The 19127-nt window shown below is 40.2% G+C and overlaps 1 protein-coding gene and 1 pseudogene across 2 annotated transcripts in view; both read left to right on the top strand.

Annotated features, from left to right (window-relative positions):
* LOC126183855 (uncharacterized) overlaps window positions 1–9388 on the top strand; it is a 252093-nt gene extending 242705 nt beyond the window's left edge. For both annotated transcript variants that reach the window (XM_049926145.1, XM_049926144.1), the window contains one exon: window positions 8791–9388. In XM_049926145.1, the coding sequence (XP_049782102.1) occupies window positions 8791–8965 (175 nt within the window). In that variant the 3' untranslated portion in view covers window positions 8966–9388. The remainder of the gene's footprint in view (window positions 1–8790) is intronic.
* A 2120-nt stretch (window positions 9389–11508) lies between these two features.
* LOC126185447 (5S ribosomal RNA) lies at window positions 11509–11626 on the top strand (annotated as a pseudogene).
* The last annotated feature ends 7501 nt before the right edge of the window (window positions 11627–19127 follow it).

Raw genomic sequence — 19127 nt, 5'->3', positions numbered from 1 at the left:
TGACAAACTTATAGGAAATGAATTTCAGAAAATAGGAAAACATATACTGAAATTTTTAAATTAAGAAATGAAAATTTACAAAAGGAAAAATATGGCAACAAAAATCAGCTATACTCATTCAAGCATAAAAACCCAAACTACTCAGGAAACAGAATGTGATGATCAATACCATCATCAGTAGCTTCCTAACTGAAGGAATGCTTTGAAAATGTAGCAGTAAATTTTGAATAAATCTTGGTTAAGGCAACAAAAGAATGATTTTGATAACATCTGAGAAAAACCAGGCCTTCCTTCACAATGAACTGGAAGGCAGTAACATTGAAATTATGGCAGAGAAAGATGCATGGTCAAGGGGCTACTGGGAAACACTTTTCAAAATTAAGTTCACAAGTGAAATGATTTACTAACTAACACTTCAGAACAGTATGCTTAATTCTACCAATTCAAAATTCTATGCCTTATTTTTCTACAGTGACTCATAAAAATGCTCAAAATTGTGATGTTACCCTTCCTAAAATGTGTACCTATCTCAGATCAAAATACCAACTTTTTTGAACAATAAAAGGCACTCCACTGTCATGGCTATCTATTTTAAGTGCTGTTGCTTCACTTGACACAAGAAGATAAAGACCCCCGAAACAAGTAGGAAAATAAGTATTCATTGATACATCTGTAAATCTTTGTGAAAGAATTTACTTCCCTTACAGTAGAGTAGTAAAAGCACATGTGGCTTGTTGTTGTGGTCTTCAGTCCGAAGTCTGGTATGATGTGACTCTCCACGCTACACTATCCTGTGCAAGCCTGTTCATCTCTGAGTCACTACTGCAACATACCTCTTTTTGAATCTGCTACTGCATTCATCTCTTGGTCTCCCTCTATGATTTTTACGCCCCACACTTCCCTCTAGTGCTAAATTGGTGATCCCTTGACATCTCTGAATGTGTCCTACTGACCAATCCCTTCTTATATTCAGGTTGTGCCACAAATTTCTTTTCTCCCCAGGTCTATTCAGTACCTCCTCATTAGTTATGTGATCTGCCGATCAAATCTTCAGCATTATTGTGTAGCAGCACATTTCAAAAGCTTATATTCTCTTCTTGCCTAAACTGTTAATCATCCATGTGTCAGTTCCATAGGGCTAAATTCCATACAAATACTTTCAGAAAAGACTTCCTGACACTTAAATCTATGCTTGATGCTAACAGATTTCTCTTGTTTAGGAAAGCTTTTCTTGCAATTGCCAGAATACATTTTATATCCTCTCTACTTCAGCCATCATCAGTTAATTTTCTGCCCAAATAGCAAAACTCATCCACTACTTTCAGTGTCTCATTTCCTAATCTAATTCCCTCAGCATCACATGATTTAATTCAACTACATTTCATTATCCTCATTTTGCTATTGTAGATGTTCATCTTGTATCCTCCTTTCAAGACACTGTCAACTCCATTTAAATGCTCTTCCAAGTCCTTTGCTGTCTCTGACAGAATTACAATGTCATAGGCAAACTTCAGAGTTTTTATTTCTTATCTCTCAACTTTAATTCCTACTCCAAATTTTTCTTTGGCTTCCTTTACTGCTTTCTCAATGGATAGATTGAATAATATTGGGGATAGGCTACAACCCTGCCTCACTCCCTTCTCAACCACTGCTTTCCTTTCCTGCCCTTTGACTCTTGTAACTGCCATCTGGTTTCTGTACAAGTTGTAAATAGCCTTTTACTTCCTGTATTTTACCCCTACTTCACTTGGAATTTCAAAGAGAGTATTCCAGTCAAGCTGTCAAAAGCTTTCTCTAAGTCTACAAATGCTATAAACATCAGTTTGCCTTTCCTTAACCTATCTTCTATGAGAAATCATAGAGTCAGTATTGCCTAACATGTTCCCACATTTCTGTGGAATCCAAACTGTTCTTCCCCAAGGTCAGCTTTTACCAGTTTCTCCATTCTTCTGTAAGGAATTTGTGTCAGTATTTTGGTTCAAATGGCTCTGAGCACTATGGGACTTAACATCTGAGGTCATCAGTCCCCTAGAACTTAGAACTACTTATACCTAACTAACCTAAGGACATAACACACATTCATGCCCGAGGCAGGATTCGAACCTGCGACTGTAGCGGTTGTGTGGTTTGAGACTGAAGCGCCTAGAACCGCTTGGCCAGTATTTTGAAACCATGACTTATTAAACTGGTAGTTTGTCAGTTTTCACACCTGCCAGCACCTGATTTCTTTGGAATTGGAATTACTATATTCTGCTTGAAATCTGAGGATATTTCACCTGTCTCATACATCTTTCTCCCCAGATGGAAGAGTTTTGTCATTGCTGGCTCTCCTAAGGCAACCACTAGTTCTAATGGAATGTTGTCTACTCCGAGGGTCTTGTTTTGACTTAGATCTTTCACTGCTCTGTCAAATTCTTCATACAGTAATTTATCTCATATCTCATCTTCATCTAACTCTTCTCAAGTACATCTCTCCTGTACAACCCATCTATATAATTCCTTCTGCCATTCATCCTTCTCTGCTCAGGACAGGTTTCCAATCTGAGCTCTTGATATTCATGCAGGTGGTTCCCTTTTCTCCAAACGTCACTTTAATTTTCCTGTAGGTGGTATCTATCCTTCCCCTAGTGATATATGCTTCTAAATCTGTAAATTTTTCCTCTAGCCATCCATGCTTAGCCATTTTGCACTTCCTGTCAATCTTATTTTTTAGACTTTGTATTCCCTTTCACCTGCTTCATTTGTTGCATTTTTATATTTGCTCCTTTCATCAACTGAATTCAGTATCTCTTGTGTTACCCATGGATTTCTACTAGTCCTCAACTTTGTATCTGCTTGATCCTCAGCTGCCTTCACTATTTCCTCTGTCAAATCTACCCATTCTTTTTCTACTGTATTCCTTTCCCACTGTTATTGTCAATCATTCTCTAATGCTTCCTCTGAAACTCTGAACAATTGCTGGATCTTTTAGTTTATCCATGTCCCATCTCCTTAAATTCCTACCTTTTTTGCAATTTCTTCAGTTGTAATCTACAATTCATAACTAATAAATTGTGGTCAGCATCCACATCTGCCCCTGGAAATGTATTACAATTTAAAATCTATTTCCAAAATCTCTCTCTTGTCATTATGTAATTGATCTGGAACCTTCCAATGTCTCCAGGTCTCTTCCACATATACAACCATCTTTCATGATTCTTAAAACAGGTGTTAGTTCAAATGGTTCAAATGGCTCTGACCACTGTGGGACTTAACGTCTGAGGTCATCAGTCCCCTAGAACTTAGAACTACTTAAACCTAATTAACCTAAGGACATCACACACATCCATGCCCCAGGCAGGAGTCGAACCTGCAACCATAGCGGTTGCGCAGCTCCAGACTGTAGTGCCTAGAACTGCTCGACCACTCCGACCGGCCAGGTGTTAGTGATTATTAAATTATGCTCTGCGCAAAATTCTACCAGGCGGCTTCCTCTTTCATTCTTTTCCCCCAGTCCATATGCACCTTCTATTTTTTCTTCTCTTTCTGTTTCTGCTATCAAATTCCAGTCCCCCGTGACTCTTAAATTTTCATCTCCCTTAACTGTGTGAATAATTTGTTTTATCTCATCATATGTTTCCTCAGTCTCGTCATCATGTGTGGAGTTAGATGGCATGTAAACTTGTACTGCTGTGGTGGATGTGGGCTTCAAGTCTATCTTGGCTACAGTAATGCCTACACTATGCTGTTCATAGTAGCTGACCTGTGTTCCTATTTGATTTTGTATTTATAATCCTATATTCACCTGACTTGAAGTCCTGCTCCTTCTGCCACCACACTTCACTAATTCCCATTATATCTAACTTCAACCTATCCATTTCCCTTTTCAAATTTTCTAATCTACCTGTCCAATTAAGGGATCTGACATTCCTCATTCTGATCTGTAGAACACATTTTGTTTCTCTTGATAATGACATCTTCTTGAGTAATCCATGCCCAGAGATCCAAATGAGGGACTATTTTACCTCCAGAATGTTTTACCAAAGAGGATGCCATCACCATTTAGCCATACAGTAGAGCTGCAAACTCGGGAAAAATTACAGCTGAGTTTCCCTTGTTTTCAGCCATTCACAGTACCAGCACAGCAAAGCCGTTTTGGTTGATGTTACAAGACCAGATGAGTCACTCATCCAGACTGTTGCCCCTGCAACTACTGAAAAGGCTGCTGCCTCTCTTCAGGAACCACATGTTTGTCTGGCCCCTCGACAGATACCCCTCCATTATGATTGCACCTATGGTATGGTTATCTGCATTGCTGAGGCACACAAGCTTTCCACCAACAGCAACCTCCATGGCTTATGGAGGGAACTGGTTAACCCAAAAGCTTTGTAGAATATAGTATGTGGATTTTTAAATTCAGATAATATAATTTTAATGAAGTCCACGAAATCATAGCTGAAGAGAAATCATGTAAACACTGAGATATACTGTATCTTCTCCATACTGATTACTGCATATGTCAGACAGTGATGTTCAAGTACTGCCCTATGAATGTCCATCCTGTGACCATAGAAAGTCTCATAAAACAGTGCTGACATTGTAAGCAGTTGCCCCATTAGTGGACACAGTACATTACCAGATTGGATTAGAAATACTTTTCTTGCCAATCGATCCAAAGTGAGGAGCTTCTCCAGGATGTACAATGCGGCAGAAAAACACGAATTTTGTTAAGTCATCAGTCTTCTGACTGGTTTGATGCAGCCTGCAATGAATTCCTCTCCTGTGCCAATCTCTTCATCTCAGAGTAACACTTCCAACCATCATCCTCAGTTATTTGTTGGTGTATTCCAATCTCCATCTTCCTCTACAGTTTTTGCCCTCTACAGATCCCTCTAGTACCATGGAAATCATTCCCTGATGTCTTAAAAAATGTCCTATCATCCTGTCCCTTCTCCTTGGCAGTGTTTTCCACATTTTCCTTTCCTCTCAGATTCTGTGCAGAACCTTCTCATTCCTTACATTACCAGTCCACCTGATTTTCAACATTCGTCTGTAACGCCAAATCTCAAATGCTTTGATTCTCTTCTGTTGTGGTTTTCCCACAGTCTATATTTCACTACCATACAATGCTGTGGTCCAGATTACATTCTCAGAAATTTCTTCCTCAAGTTAAGGCCTATGTTTGATAGTAATAGACTTCTCTTGACCAGGAATGCCCTTTTTGCCAGTGCTAATCTGGTTTTGATGTCCTCTTTGCTGTGTCTGTCGTTGGTTGTTTTGCTGCCTAGGTAGTAGACTTCCTTAACTTCATCTGCTTTATGACCATCAATCTTGATGTTAAGTTTCTCACTGTTCTCATTTCTGCTACATCTCATTACTTATATCTTTCTTCAATTTACTCTCAGTCCATATTCTGTACTCATTAGACTGTTCATTCCATTCAGCAGATCATATAATTCTTCTTCACTTTCACTCAGAATAGCAATGTCATCAGCAAATCTTATCATTGTTATCCTTTCACCTTGAATTTTAATTCCACTCCTGAACCTTTCTTTTATTTCCATCATTGCTTCTTCGATGTACAGATTGAACAGTAGGGGTGAAAGACTACGTCCTTGTCTTACATTCTTTTTAATCTGAGCACTTCTACATCTACATCTACATCTACATCTACATCTACATCTACATTTATACTCCGCAAGCCACCCAGTGGTGTGTGGTGGAGGGCACTTTACGTGCCACTGTCATTACCTCCCTTTTCTGTTCCAGTCGCGTATGGTTCGCGGGAAGAACGACTGTCTGAAAGCCTCCATGCGCACTCGAATCTCTCTAATTTTACATACATGATCTCCTTCGTTCTGGGTCACCCACTCTAATTATTCCCTCTTGGCTCTTATACATATTGTATATTACCTGTCTCTCCCTATAGCCTACCCCTATTTTGCTCAGAATTTCCAACATATTGCACCATTTTACGTCTTCTAACACTTTTTCCAGGTCAACAGATCCTATGAGCATGTTTTGATTTTTCTTTAGCCTTGATTCCATTATCAACTGCAATGTCAGAATTGCCTCTCTGGTGTCTATACCTTTCCTGAAGCTAAACTGATTGTCATCTAACACAGCCTCGATTTTATTTTCCAGTCTTCTGTGTAGTATTCTTGTAAGCAACTTTTATGCATGAGCTGTTAAGCTGATTGTGTGATAATTCTCACACTTCTCAGCTCTTGCAGTTTTTGGAATTGTGTGGATGATATTTTTCCGAAAGTCAGATGGTATCTCACCAGACTCATACATTCTACACACCAATTTGTATGGCCATTTTGTTGCCATTTCCCCAACTGATTTTAGAATTGCTAATGGAATGTTATCTATCTCTCCTGCCTTATTTAGTCGTAAGTCCTCCAAAGCTCTCTTAAATTTTGTTTCTTATACTGAATCCCCTTTCTCTTCTAAATCGACTCCTGTTCCTTCTATCACATCAGACAAATCTTCCCCCTCATAGAGGCCTTCAGTGTACTCTTTCGGCCTATCTGCTCTTCCCTCTGCATTTAACAGTGGAATTCCTGTTGCACTCTTAATGTTACAACCCTTGCTTTTAATTTTGCCAAAGGTTGTTTTGACTGTCCTGTATACTGAGTCAATCCTTCCAACAATAATTTCTTTTTTGATTTCTTCACATTTTCATGCAGCCATTTTGTCTTAGCTTCCTTGAACGTCCTATTTATTTCATTCCTATGTGACTTGTATTTCTGTATCCCTGGATACCCCTAAACGTTTTTGTACTTCCTTCTTTCATCGATTAACTGAAGTATCTCTTCTGTTACCCATGGTATCTTTGCAGCTACCTTCTTCCTACCTGTGTTTTTCTTTCCAACTTCTGTGATTGCCCTTTTTAGAGATGTCCATTCCTCTTCAACTGTACTGTCTACTAAGCTATTCCTCATTGCTGTACGTATAGCCTTAGAGAACTTACACCATATCTCATCATTCCTCAATACTTCTGTATCCCACTTCTTTGCATATTGATTCTTCCTGACTAATCTCTTAAAATTTGGCCTATTCTTCATCACTACTACATTGTAATCTGAGTCAGTATCTACACCTGGGTACACCTTATAATCCCATATCTGGTTTTAGAATCTCTTTTGACCATGATGTAATCTAACTGAAATCTTCCCATATCATCCAGCCTTTTTCAAGTATATCTCCTGCTCCTGTGAGTCTTGAACAGAGCATTCACTATTACTAACTTAAATTTATTACAGAACTCAACTAGTCTTTCTCCTCTCTCATTCCTTGTCCCAAGCCCATATTCTCCTGTAACCTTTTCTTCTACTCCTTACGCTACAACTGCAGTCCTTTCCCCCATGAATATTAGATTTTCCTCTCCCTTTACGTACTATATTACCCTTTCAGTATCCTCATGCACTCTCTCTCTCTCTCTCTCTCTCTCTCTCTCTCTCTCTCTCTCTCTCTCTTCACCTTCAGCTTGTGATGTTTACCAGAATTGTGATTGTGAATGTTGGTTTGCTGTTGATTCTGATAAGAACAATCCTATCACTGAACTGTTCACAGTAACATACTTGCTGCCCTACCTTCCTATTCATAACAAATCTGCTGCTGTTGATATTACCCTATACTCATCTGACCAGAAATCTTTGTCTTCTTTCCATTTCACTTCACTGACTCCTACTCTATCTAGATTGAGCTGTTGCATTACCCTTTTCAAGTTGTCTAGCTTGCCTACCACATTCAAGCTTCTGACATTCCCTGCCCCCCCCCCCCCCCCCCAGCTCATAGAACATTATCCTTTTGTTGGTTATTCAATCTTTTTCTCATGGTCACCTCCCTCTTGGCAGTCCCCTTCCAGAGATCGCAATGGGGGGACTGTTCTGGAATATTTTTCCAATGGAGAGGTCATCATGACACTTGTTCAGATACAGGCCACATGTCCTGCGGGTACATGTTATGTGTCTTTAATGCAGTGGTTTCATTGCGTTCTGCATCCTCATGCTGTTGATCATTGCTGATTCTTCCACCTTTAGGGGCAGTTTCCCACTACAAGGACAAGAGAGTGCCCTGCTCCTCTGTCAGCTCCTCCGTTGGCAGAATGAGGGTGACTTCTTATGCCAGAAGTCTTTGGCCACCAATGACGATTATTAATCAAAATTTAAGTGGTGGCATGTTTCAAACCTAGGACTGAGAATATTTTGATTACTAATCAAAGACACTATTCTTAGACCATGGGCACATAAAACAAGAATACACAATGAATATTTACAAAGAGAAACAAATATGCTAGTTACGTTCCTCAGATCCCAAGTGAAATGGCCCTTGTGGATGTGGAATAAGGGGAAAAAATCAAAAACATATTTTCATTTCAAAGGTAATAAATGACTTGTCACAAAACATGTAAATGTAATGGTTATAAACAGTCACACAGACATTTCACTCAATCTTAAATATGTTTCACATATCATTTCAAATTAGCATGAGGTTTTATATATTTTTATTTCGGTAACAGTAGTTGTGGCATGTGCAAAACTTAAAAAAACAACAAACTAAATTCATAGGTAAAGTAAGAATCAAGTCAAATTCAGTGGCATGTAACATTCAAGATAACTTTACTTTCATTTCACACATCTCCTCTCTTTTAAATAATACAAAACTTCTCATATTGAAGTGTGGGATTTTAGAGTGGTACAGATGTATCAGCAAACTAATATTTAAATTACATTAATATTCATACATATGTTTTTATTCTTTCTCTTATGTATGTGATTTACTAGTTTCTCATGCAATTTTCAGTGTTGAAATGCTGACTGATGAGCAGATATCATCCTTGATGCTAGACCAGGTAATTCAAGATGCTTGTGAAGAAGTGCTAGGAACTCCAATTTCTGAGATCTCCCCACTGATACAGGATCTCAAACAACGAGAAATGCAGAAACAAGCACAACCAAAAGAATACGTAGTTCAGTAGCACACTCAACAATTGGTTCCTTAATAAATGGATGAACTTGGTTGTTAAATGTCAAGAGATAATTTTTTATTTTTATTTTTTTTAAATGGTGCTAATGTGAAGAGAGTGTAATATCTGTGCTGAAATACATTGAAATTCCTTAGGAGTTTCCTCTTGGGAACTAGTGCAATACTGTAACTTGTTGATAATAGAAAATGCAACTGTAGAATGCTGTGATTAAATACCAAAGTGTCGAAATATAGTTTATCTGTTCAAAACTTGAAATTTTATCTTTGCACAAAATATAAATATAGAAGTTTAGCTTTTAATTTTTTAAACATTCCTTTGACAATGAAGAGTGAGCAACTCATAAGTATGTCCATAATCTGCTGTACTGTATATAAGAATAAAAGTGGAAAAGAATAAAGATAATTAGCAACAAAACTCTCAGTTGTCCATCCAGTTTTCAAAATCACTTAAGGCCAATGCTTCATAAAGACCACAGCCAATTTCCTGATCCATCCTTGTGAAATCTGATCTATGTTCCACCTAAGATGACCTAGGTTTTTGTGGAACATTAAATCCTTGTCTTCCTTCCTTCTTTCCTCCTAAAATTTCCTTTTATTTATTTTTCTGATGTCTTTCTGCAGAAGACGACTCTACAATAGTCAGAATTCCTCATGTACAATATGAGTGATTAGTGATTATTGAATCATTTGCAATGATTAGTAAATCACCCCCTTATGAAAGGTGTAAAATCATAAAAGGTAAATTCTAATAATACTGTGATGGCAGTCAAAATTGCAACACCAGGAAGGATAGTAATCAACAAAATTTTAGTTATTGTCTTTACAGTATAATAGGAAGAACACATAATTTCATTTGTTGGTATACAGGGTGTGAAATTCAGTACCTAGTGCTGCCACTTCTGGCAGTAACAACATCCCTAACCCAGCTGGGCATAGAGTTGAACTAAGATTGGATGACACACATGGGTACAATATTTCATACTGTTTCAAATGTATACCAGAGTTGGGTGAGATATCTGGATAATTTACTGGCCAGGCAACATTCAAATACCCTTTGTATCAAGGTAAGACATGAGATAATGAGCAAAATGCAGTCTTCTGTTATCTTGTTGAAAGGTAATGTCAGTGTCATGGAAGCCTCAAAGATAGGGCACAAGCACCAGCCTCCACACATAAGAAACATAATGCCTTCAGTCCAATTTACTGACTGTGTGAATCATAGGTGATTGTGTTTTACTGGGCTCACACAATGATGAAAAATGCAGTATGGCAATGTTCAGACTCCTTGAAGCCTCCACACATGAATAACATCCATTATAATGCTCTACACAGACCCGGAACTCTTCTGAAAAGAAGACATGGTATCACAGCTGTGTAAGTGTTTTAATTGGGCACACCACTGATGGCTTGCCTCTCTTTGCTGCTGTCTCAAAGGAGGTCATAACAGTAGTCACTGTGCTAACAGTCCATTATGTTCCACATATCATGATACCATCTATGTGGGTACTTGTCTTGCTGTAAACAAACTCATTTCCTGACTCTAGGTATGTGACATGGCTGTATGGTCCTGCACTACCAGGCAAGCAATACAGTTGTCATTTCAGGCATTAGTAATGTAGGACATTCCGAATGACCTGCATGAACCTGTCAGTCCCATATTAGCATGACACTCGTGGGAACCTGAACAATGCAAAGAGGAATATCACGGAATGATAAACTGAATTCGTAATAGTAGTAATAACAAAAAGAGTCAAGGTAACCATTGACTTTGTAGTTGAGCCAATGAACAGTCAAAAGCTACATCATTAAGACTAAAAATGTTCCTAAGCTTTAGAACAATGCCTATCCTGCAGGAAGGGGAGAGAGGGGGGAAGGGGTTTAAAACCGTGAGGAAAATCACTGTGTGTACGTATTTGTAATCATCTGGCCTGAGCATGTTCAAATTAGAAATTTCTGAATTGGCACAACTGGCAGCACCCAGAAAAGTGTTGTGTTAACATTTGTACTCAGACAATAATGTTAAGCATCAACAATCAACAAACACTGGTCTCATTTAAACTGCTGGCAACACATATTGAATGACAAATGAATTATATCCTCTGGCATATTAGCCTGATTAATGGATGTGTTATTATACTGTTTTTATCAGTATTATATCATTCTTCAAGTTTACCTGTTAGATACAGAAGAAAGAGAGAGAGAGAGAGACTAATATGTATATCCCTGAAAGGAATAAAATACAGGTAATGTGTAATTTCTCTACTTGGATGTCACCAGCAGATACATCAGATGTTCAAATTGGTTTATGAAAGATTTAAGAAACATTTTAAACCAATAAGCTTGTTTTAGAAGTTGTGAAACTCTCCTTACTATTAAAGGGAATGTGGAATGATGCTAGTCATTTATCTATATAGTTCTTTCCCCCAAGGAACCATGCTTATTAAACTCTGTGAAATGGAATTAATGAACACTAGTTTTTGGCCCAGCACTGGATCAGTGGGTGGGGTAGTTACATAGTTTCCTTAATTGTACCCAGGCAATGGCCTTGCCGCAGTGGATACACCGGTTCCCGTCAGATCACCGAAGTTAAACACTGTCGGGCGTGGCCGGCACTTGGATGGGTGACCATCTGGGCCACCATGCGCTGTTGCCATTTTTCGGGGTGCACTCAGCCTCGTGATGCCAATTGAGGAGCTACTCGACTGAATAGTAGTGGCTCCGGTCAAAGAAAACCATCATAACGACTGGGAGAGCGGTGTGTTGACCACACGCCCCTCCTATCCGCATCCTCAACTGAGGATGACACGGCGGTCGGATGGTCCCGGTGGGCCACATGTGGCCTGATGACGGAGTGCTTAATTGTACTCAGGGGTGACTAGCTGTTAAATGAAATTCAAAGATATAATAAATTCTTGAATTTATTATCACAAACTGATTATATTAAAAATTGTCTAGTAATTCATAAAAGTTATTCCAGATGTAATGACAATAATAATAAACTCAAAAAGGTAAAATTTAAGTGAATTGTGGTTATCAAAGTTCAGGAAAAGAAGTACATGATGGTAAGTTCAACTCTTTAACATATTACATTTTAACTGATTCAAATTCATGATTCAACAACAATGATTGCATTCAGGGCTGGAACATAAGTGAAGATGCTGTGGAACTGTGCCAGCCCCAGTGGCCATGTAGAAACTAGTGGTGAAATTATTGAGGGTTGTCAAATCCATTGTGACGTATACCTCTGGTGGTGCCTGTGGGAGCTCCCAGTGTCTCGTGCCACTGCCACATCATCGTCTGATGAGGTCAGAACCAATGTCTGCTGGGCGAAGTCTCACCCCATGCGGAACCCACAGTGTCTCTGCTAAGTGTAGAATGCGAAGTGACTCTGCTGCAAATAGAAGCTGAAGTCTCCTCTGAGCAAGCAGAGCCTGAAGAACGCTGCTCAGCACAGAATACTAAATGAGGTGTTGTAAAAGTGTAAGCGCCTCAGTTCTGTGGATGTTTCCTGTGCCTCAGCAGCGGCTGCCAATCAGAAAGTAACATTTTTGTCCTGCCAGTCAAAAATTAAGCAAACGACCCTATACTCCCATCACTGTAGGAAAATGTGTTCCTCCCAATCAAGTGTACGGAAACCGCATTTCCAGAAACATGCATTTAAAAATTTTAAATTGTTATATGCCAACCAATCTAGATGTCTTATTACTGTTGCCTTTTGCATGATTTTTTCAAGTGTGGGGACATAAAGAGAGAAATCAAAGGGGAAAATGTTGGGCTAGTTGCTGAACAGACGGCCAAAGCATGTGATTGTCATTCCCAAGGACTGCTCGTGTCTTTTATAAAGCTTTTGAGATTAGTATTTCCCCTAGAAAGTATTCTCATAAGAATATTTCAAGAAAACTGGTTGTGTTATTTACAAAATCCCCTTTCCACCAGGAGAATGTCTCACAGATGCCTTAGTGGAAAAATGTTACAGTGTCTGTCTGGCTGGTAATGTCGCTCCAGGAAGTGGGCAGAAGCACAGCATCCATCCTCCCCTACCCGAACCTGGCAAAAGAGGACAATGCGTTTCCTGCCTCTTAAACAAGCAGGGGTTGGGATGGTTTCTCTGTTGAACTACCATGGTCGTTCTGTGGCTGGCACAGCATGCAGTAAGTGTCTTTGTGTATACCCGGTACATGCAATGGAATACATACAAGTGTCGAGATGGAAGTAAGGAAGTAGTAACCTATGCAATCACTGTTGTTGAATTACAATTGGAAATAAACGTGTGTTTCTGCAGTCCCCCAATTTCAATTGGATTAATTTGAAATTTGATCAATTTGAAATGAGATTAATTTGCATATCAGACTGACTCTAATTTGCATATACAAATGACATACCGCGGAATGAAAAGAAATGAGGCCTACTGCTTTGACGCTTTTCACAGTGTCTGTAGGTTTTCTATACACACTGTGTCCCAGCTTACCACCTGGTTTACGTTTCACCAGGACATCAAAGAATGGGAGAACACCATCCTGCTCTACCTCCATGGTAAATTATATGTCAGGGTGGAATGAATTGAGGTGATTGAGAAATTCATCAAAGCTGTCTTATTCATGTGGTCTAATGACAGATGTGGCATATGTGTCATTTACGTAATGGTGAAAACGGGTTGGTTTTAGTTGGGCTTATTCAGAAGCCTTCTCCTTGAAATCTTCCATGAACAAATTCACTAAAAGCAGTGATATAAGGCATACGATGGTGTCGCTGTCCGTCTGTTGGTAATAATTTCCATCAAAAAGGAAGCAAACTGAGGAGAGCACACTCAAAAAAAAGTCTCGTCGAGTCGGTCCTGAATTTCTTGCTGATCAGTTCCATTACTTGTTGTAGTAGTACCTTGGTGAAGAGGGACACTACATCAGAACTCACCAGCAGATCACTATCACTGAGGTTAAGTTCCTGTAGATGTTGCACAAAATGCATGGAATTATGGGTGTGATGGTGGTATTTCCCCACAGATTGACTCAGAAGATGCCCCCTTTCGGGGCTTTTGGCAGCCCATACAGTCGTGACAGAGCAGCAGCTTGTGGCCAAAATTTCTTGACAGTTTTCACATCGAAGTTACTGTGAACAGTCGTGCGGTAGCATTCTCGCTTCCCACGCCCGGGTTCCCGGGTTCGATTCCCGGCGGGGTCAGGGATTTTCTCTGCCTCGTGATGACTGGGTGTTGTGTGATGTCCTTAGGTTAGTTAGGTTTAAGTAGTTCTAAGTTCTAGGGGACTGATGACCATAGCTGTTAAGTCCCATAGTGCTCAGAGCCATTTGAACCATTTGAACTGTGAACAAGTTAGATGTTTTTCTCTGGAGACGACTTTTCAGATCTCCTATTTTCCAGTACTCTGCTTCATCGAGAAGTCAATAAATATTCTGTTTATGTTATGAGCACAGGAGCTACACTGTAGTGTTCCATTCGTCAACGGGTAGGAGACCAAATTTGGGTCATGGTGCAACTCGTGGATGACGACTTTTTCTGACTTTGAAATGTTGCTCTTCAGCGGTGTCGTCTAGATGAGCGTGTGGCACATTTCACGACAATTTCTTGAGCCTTGTTGACTGATAGAACATAGGTAGCCCGTTCCATACGGAAAAAAGGAGCACAAATCACTAACATGTATGCCGTTTGTTGGCAATACCTCTACGAAAATAAGCAGATTCTTGGAGCGACACGATGTCAAATGTACTGTCTCCGTCAAAGCCTACCACACAGCTGACATCTTGTTTTATTTCAAGGGTAATGTTGTTTGAATGATGGCTGGCCCATTGATCGTGGCAACTGCAGTGACTACAGTGACAGGAAATTTACGTGAACATCAATAAAATATTTGCAGAATCGTATGAAATATTGAAACGAACTTTGGAGATGACGCTCGAGATCGATCACAGTATTACGAATGATTCTCCCGATTCAACAGTTGTCGACAATTAGCTGAAGATGACACTCGACCAGGAAGACCTACGACAGCAGCTGGTGGCGCTCATGTTCAGACAATTAAAAGTCTGGTGTGTGCCAATTTTCGTCTGTTAGAGACCCTCTGGAAACGTTGAAAACTCAGTTTTTATCGTCAGATTTTTAAGAAAAAAAACTGAAGAGTTCATCGACTTCAATAAAGTTTGTCCCTCGTCTGATAAAAAACAGAAGAAACATCGAATGAAGGTTTTCAAGGAGCTTCTTGAACAGCTGAGGGTGACAAAACATTCATCTGAAGAATCAGTACAGGAGACTATTGCAGAATTTGCATCTACGACATACTCTCATTATTATGCCTGTGTTTCGGTGAGGTTGCGGGAAAAAATTGCTTGAGATTGTCTCCCCAAATTTACCTTCGCGAAAATAAATCTTTGATGGCAGACTAATCGAAGAACGTGTAAGTGACGGGAAGCTTCCGACTCCTGGAATGTCGGTGATGAGTATATGTATTTCCAACCTATAAACGGTTTTCATGCCTCGGTATCGACGAACTTTGGTCATTTTCACCGGGTCGAGATCCATTCAGACAATTCCAGTAGCAAGTGCACACCATTTTGTATAGTTCATGACATGGCTCAACGCTGACATTCCTGGAATAATCTCTTTTTTATAGTTCAGATATACTGTGTAAAAGTAAAGAAGCTTAATCAATCGATGAAGAAAAGAATGGAGCAAGTTTGAGTTTAACGTTCGTTCATTACCGCTACCATTTAGAGATGAACAACAAATTTGGTTTGGGCAAGGACGGACAAGGAAATCGAAACGTCCTAGCATTCGCTGTAACTGATTAGGAAAAGCCTTGCCTCTAGAGTAAAATAACGGGCAGAATATCTTTGGCTGAGCTATGAATGAAAATGCGTGCAAGTATGTCGACAAGCCTACGCATTGTAACACGTACGTAAGCGACAGAAAGCATCATTAATACCCTCACCAGTCGAAATGCGTCTGCCAGTAGTGTGCCAAGTCAGTAGAATAAAGGCGGCGGTAGGTTGATACAAGTGCACTACTGGACAGGGGCAACACCACATAAGGTGGCACACAGGGAAGTACAAATACATCCATTCACAATCCGGAAAGACAGTTTAAAAGTTTGAAGCCCATTATAAAATTAAAATAGATTTATAAAGTGGTGATCGTCGCACGCGAGTATACGCGCCTTTCTATTGAACGTCACTTAGCTACAAAATCACGCTGGCGATCGGCCCAAGATTGCTACTTCGAGCACATATTTTTCCTGCTGTTTAATGGAGATGGTGCACAGTTTTTAATAAGTAGATTATTCATCATCGTTGTCTTCAATTCACGCATTAGGCTATTATCTGTTTCGAACTAAAAAACAAAATCACCCTAATCTTTTATGAGGTCTTTCAATATCTCTTTTCTCTGTCGGCTTGTAGTTCAGGATTTAATATTTGATTCTGTTCTGATATCTTCATTTCTAATCACATCTCTCCTTTTGCAACCATTCTTGCTCCTCAGGAAACTCATATAGCAGAAAAATCACAGCCTACAATGAGAGATTCGAGAGACTTGTTCTAAAACTGAATTATGTACAACAATTTTTGAGCTGACTGGATGTTCTCCTCGGAATGACATTATTTTCGTTTTATTATTAGAAACTTTTCAATTTTATTCCTTGCATATTTAGTTCGGTTGGTACAGTAGTGTTTGGAGCTCATCGTCGTTCTTTTGAATAATAACGATACCATCTGCGAACATAAGCACATTCAGGCACTCATCATTCGCTAAATTGCCTATGTTTAGTATGTGTACTTGAACACTGTGTAGAGTGTAATGCCTGTAACTTGACGAACATAACTCTATCGATAGTGATAAATTAGCCTCGTGAAATTGTTAAAGTTAGCACCTCGCTGGTGCCTTGTGGAAGGAACAGAGTATGTGCTGCTCTTAGCTTATACATCCTTTTTGTTGCCACTTCACGTGGGTACAATATGCGCAACGCTACACACTAGTTCCATATACAGGGTGTGGTAGATAAGTAATGAGACTCAGTCTAGAAAAACAAATTTATTGATCCAATTTGTACAAAACGTTAATATTCTTCAAAGTACTCGCCTTGGGCGTCGACACAACGTTGCCAGCGCGTTTTCCAAGCTTCATAGGCCCCACTGTAGTCCGTTTGAGTTATCCCAGTTAGTGCCTTCGTGACAGCACGTTGGATGTTCGGAATATCGTCGAAACGATGACCCTTCGGGCATCTTTTGACCTTCGGAAATAGGAAGAAATCAGGAGGACTCAAGTCAGGGCTGTATGGTGGCTGTGGCAAAACTTCAACTCCAATTCGGGTCAAGTAGGAGGTCACGAGGAACGCTGTGTGCGCCGGAGCGTTGTCGTGGTGGAGACGCCAGCGTTGAGCAAGGTCCTGTCGCTTCTGTTTGACGGCTCTGTGCAATCGCTGAAGGACTTCTTTGTAGAATTCGGCATTGACAGTCTTCCCCTGAGGGACAAACTCTTTGTGAATTAACCCCCGCTTGTCGAAAAACACAATCAGCATTGTCTTGATGCGGGACTTTGACATTCTTGCTTTCTTCGGCCGCGGGGATGCCGGTGTGTGCCACTCCGAGCTCTGGGCTTTCGTCTCCGGGTCGTACTGGAATGTCCACGATTCGTCACCTGTTACTACGTTGTCTAAAAAGTGTGGATTATTTTCCAAATCATTCAACATCTCACGGCAAACGTCCACTCGTTGTTGCTTTTGTTCGGTGGTGAGCACTCGGGGAACCAATTTTGCGCAAACTTTCCTCATCATCAAATCTTGCGTAACAATTTGGTGAACCGTAAATTTATTCACGGAGACCTCATCGGCGATCATTTTGAGACTTAAACGACGGTCGGAGACCAGGAGTTCTTTCACTTTGGCCACCGTTTCATCCACACGACTCGTTGAAGGGCGTCCAGATCGTTCCATGTCTTCAACGGATTCCCTCCCGTTTTTAAATTCATTAAACCACCGGAACACTTGAGCTCTTGATAGGGAGTCTTCCTTGTAGGCCTCCGTAATCATAGCAAAAGTTTCCGAAGCAGTTTTGCCCAAGCGAAAGCAAAATTTGATTGCATACCGCTGTTCTATCGAGCGATCATCTTCAGCGTTTTCACAAGTGTCACGGGCACACAAACAACGTAATACGCGAGGCTCGACCCTCACTGCACCAGAGCTCCGACGCGACTGCGAACCGGTTCTATTGTTAGCTGAGATCCCCCACCACGTGACGTACAGGTGGAGACCGCCCTGCGAGCGACTGGGGCGCCGCGCGGCGGCCAGTCTCATTACTTATCTACCACACCCTGTATCTGTATGAATACCATCTGCCTCACAGAATGATGTGCTACAGCGCAACAACATAGGTTAGAGGCTGGTTAACGTAAATCAAATTGTGATAATTCCTGATCACGAACATAGGCTATTGCATTTAATTTCCGCTTTGCTTGGTATTTTTATTTCGTTAAGATTCCATTTGGCGCACGTTTTCGACGTTATGTAATGAATCTTAAACGGTACAACTCCGACGTGGAGCAAAGTGACTGGGAAGACTTTCACCTACCTGTTCACTAATATGCTGGGATACAGGGGGCTAAGCTGCATTCTCACAGCGCAGTAAGCTCGGAAAACGGGCGTGTCTGTTCTCTGTATTTATTTATTTGATTAAGAGTTCCGTTCACACCGAGAACAGTGAAGTTGTTATAATATGGAACGAGTCAGTGTTTTTCGCAAAATTTACAATAATGAATATTTACAAAATTTACAATAATGAATATAGATATGGAAAACGTGTTAGCTTCACTCTATAAAACAAAAAAATGGTTCAAATGGCTCTGAGCACTATGGGACTTAACAGTTTTGGTCATCAGCCCCCTAGAATTCAGAACTACTTAAACCTAACTAACGAAGGACATCACACAACACCCAGTCATCACGAGGCAGAGAAAATCCCTGACCCCGCCATGAATCGAACCCGGGAACCCTGGCGTGGGAAGAGAGAACGTTACCACACGCCCACGAGATGCGGACTCTGTAAAACATATCAACAAACATTTTAATACTGCTAACAAACATGGTATGTAATAAAACAAAACAGGAGTATATATTTACGCACACATCAATGAGACATTCTACTCACATTGA

The sequence above is a fragment of the Schistocerca cancellata genome, chromosome 4 (genome assembly GCF_023864275.1).
Source record: "Schistocerca cancellata isolate TAMUIC-IGC-003103 chromosome 4, iqSchCanc2.1, whole genome shotgun sequence".
Taxonomy (NCBI): domain Eukaryota; kingdom Metazoa; phylum Arthropoda; class Insecta; order Orthoptera; family Acrididae; genus Schistocerca; species Schistocerca cancellata.
This window is presented reverse-complemented; position numbering and strand designations above follow the sequence as displayed.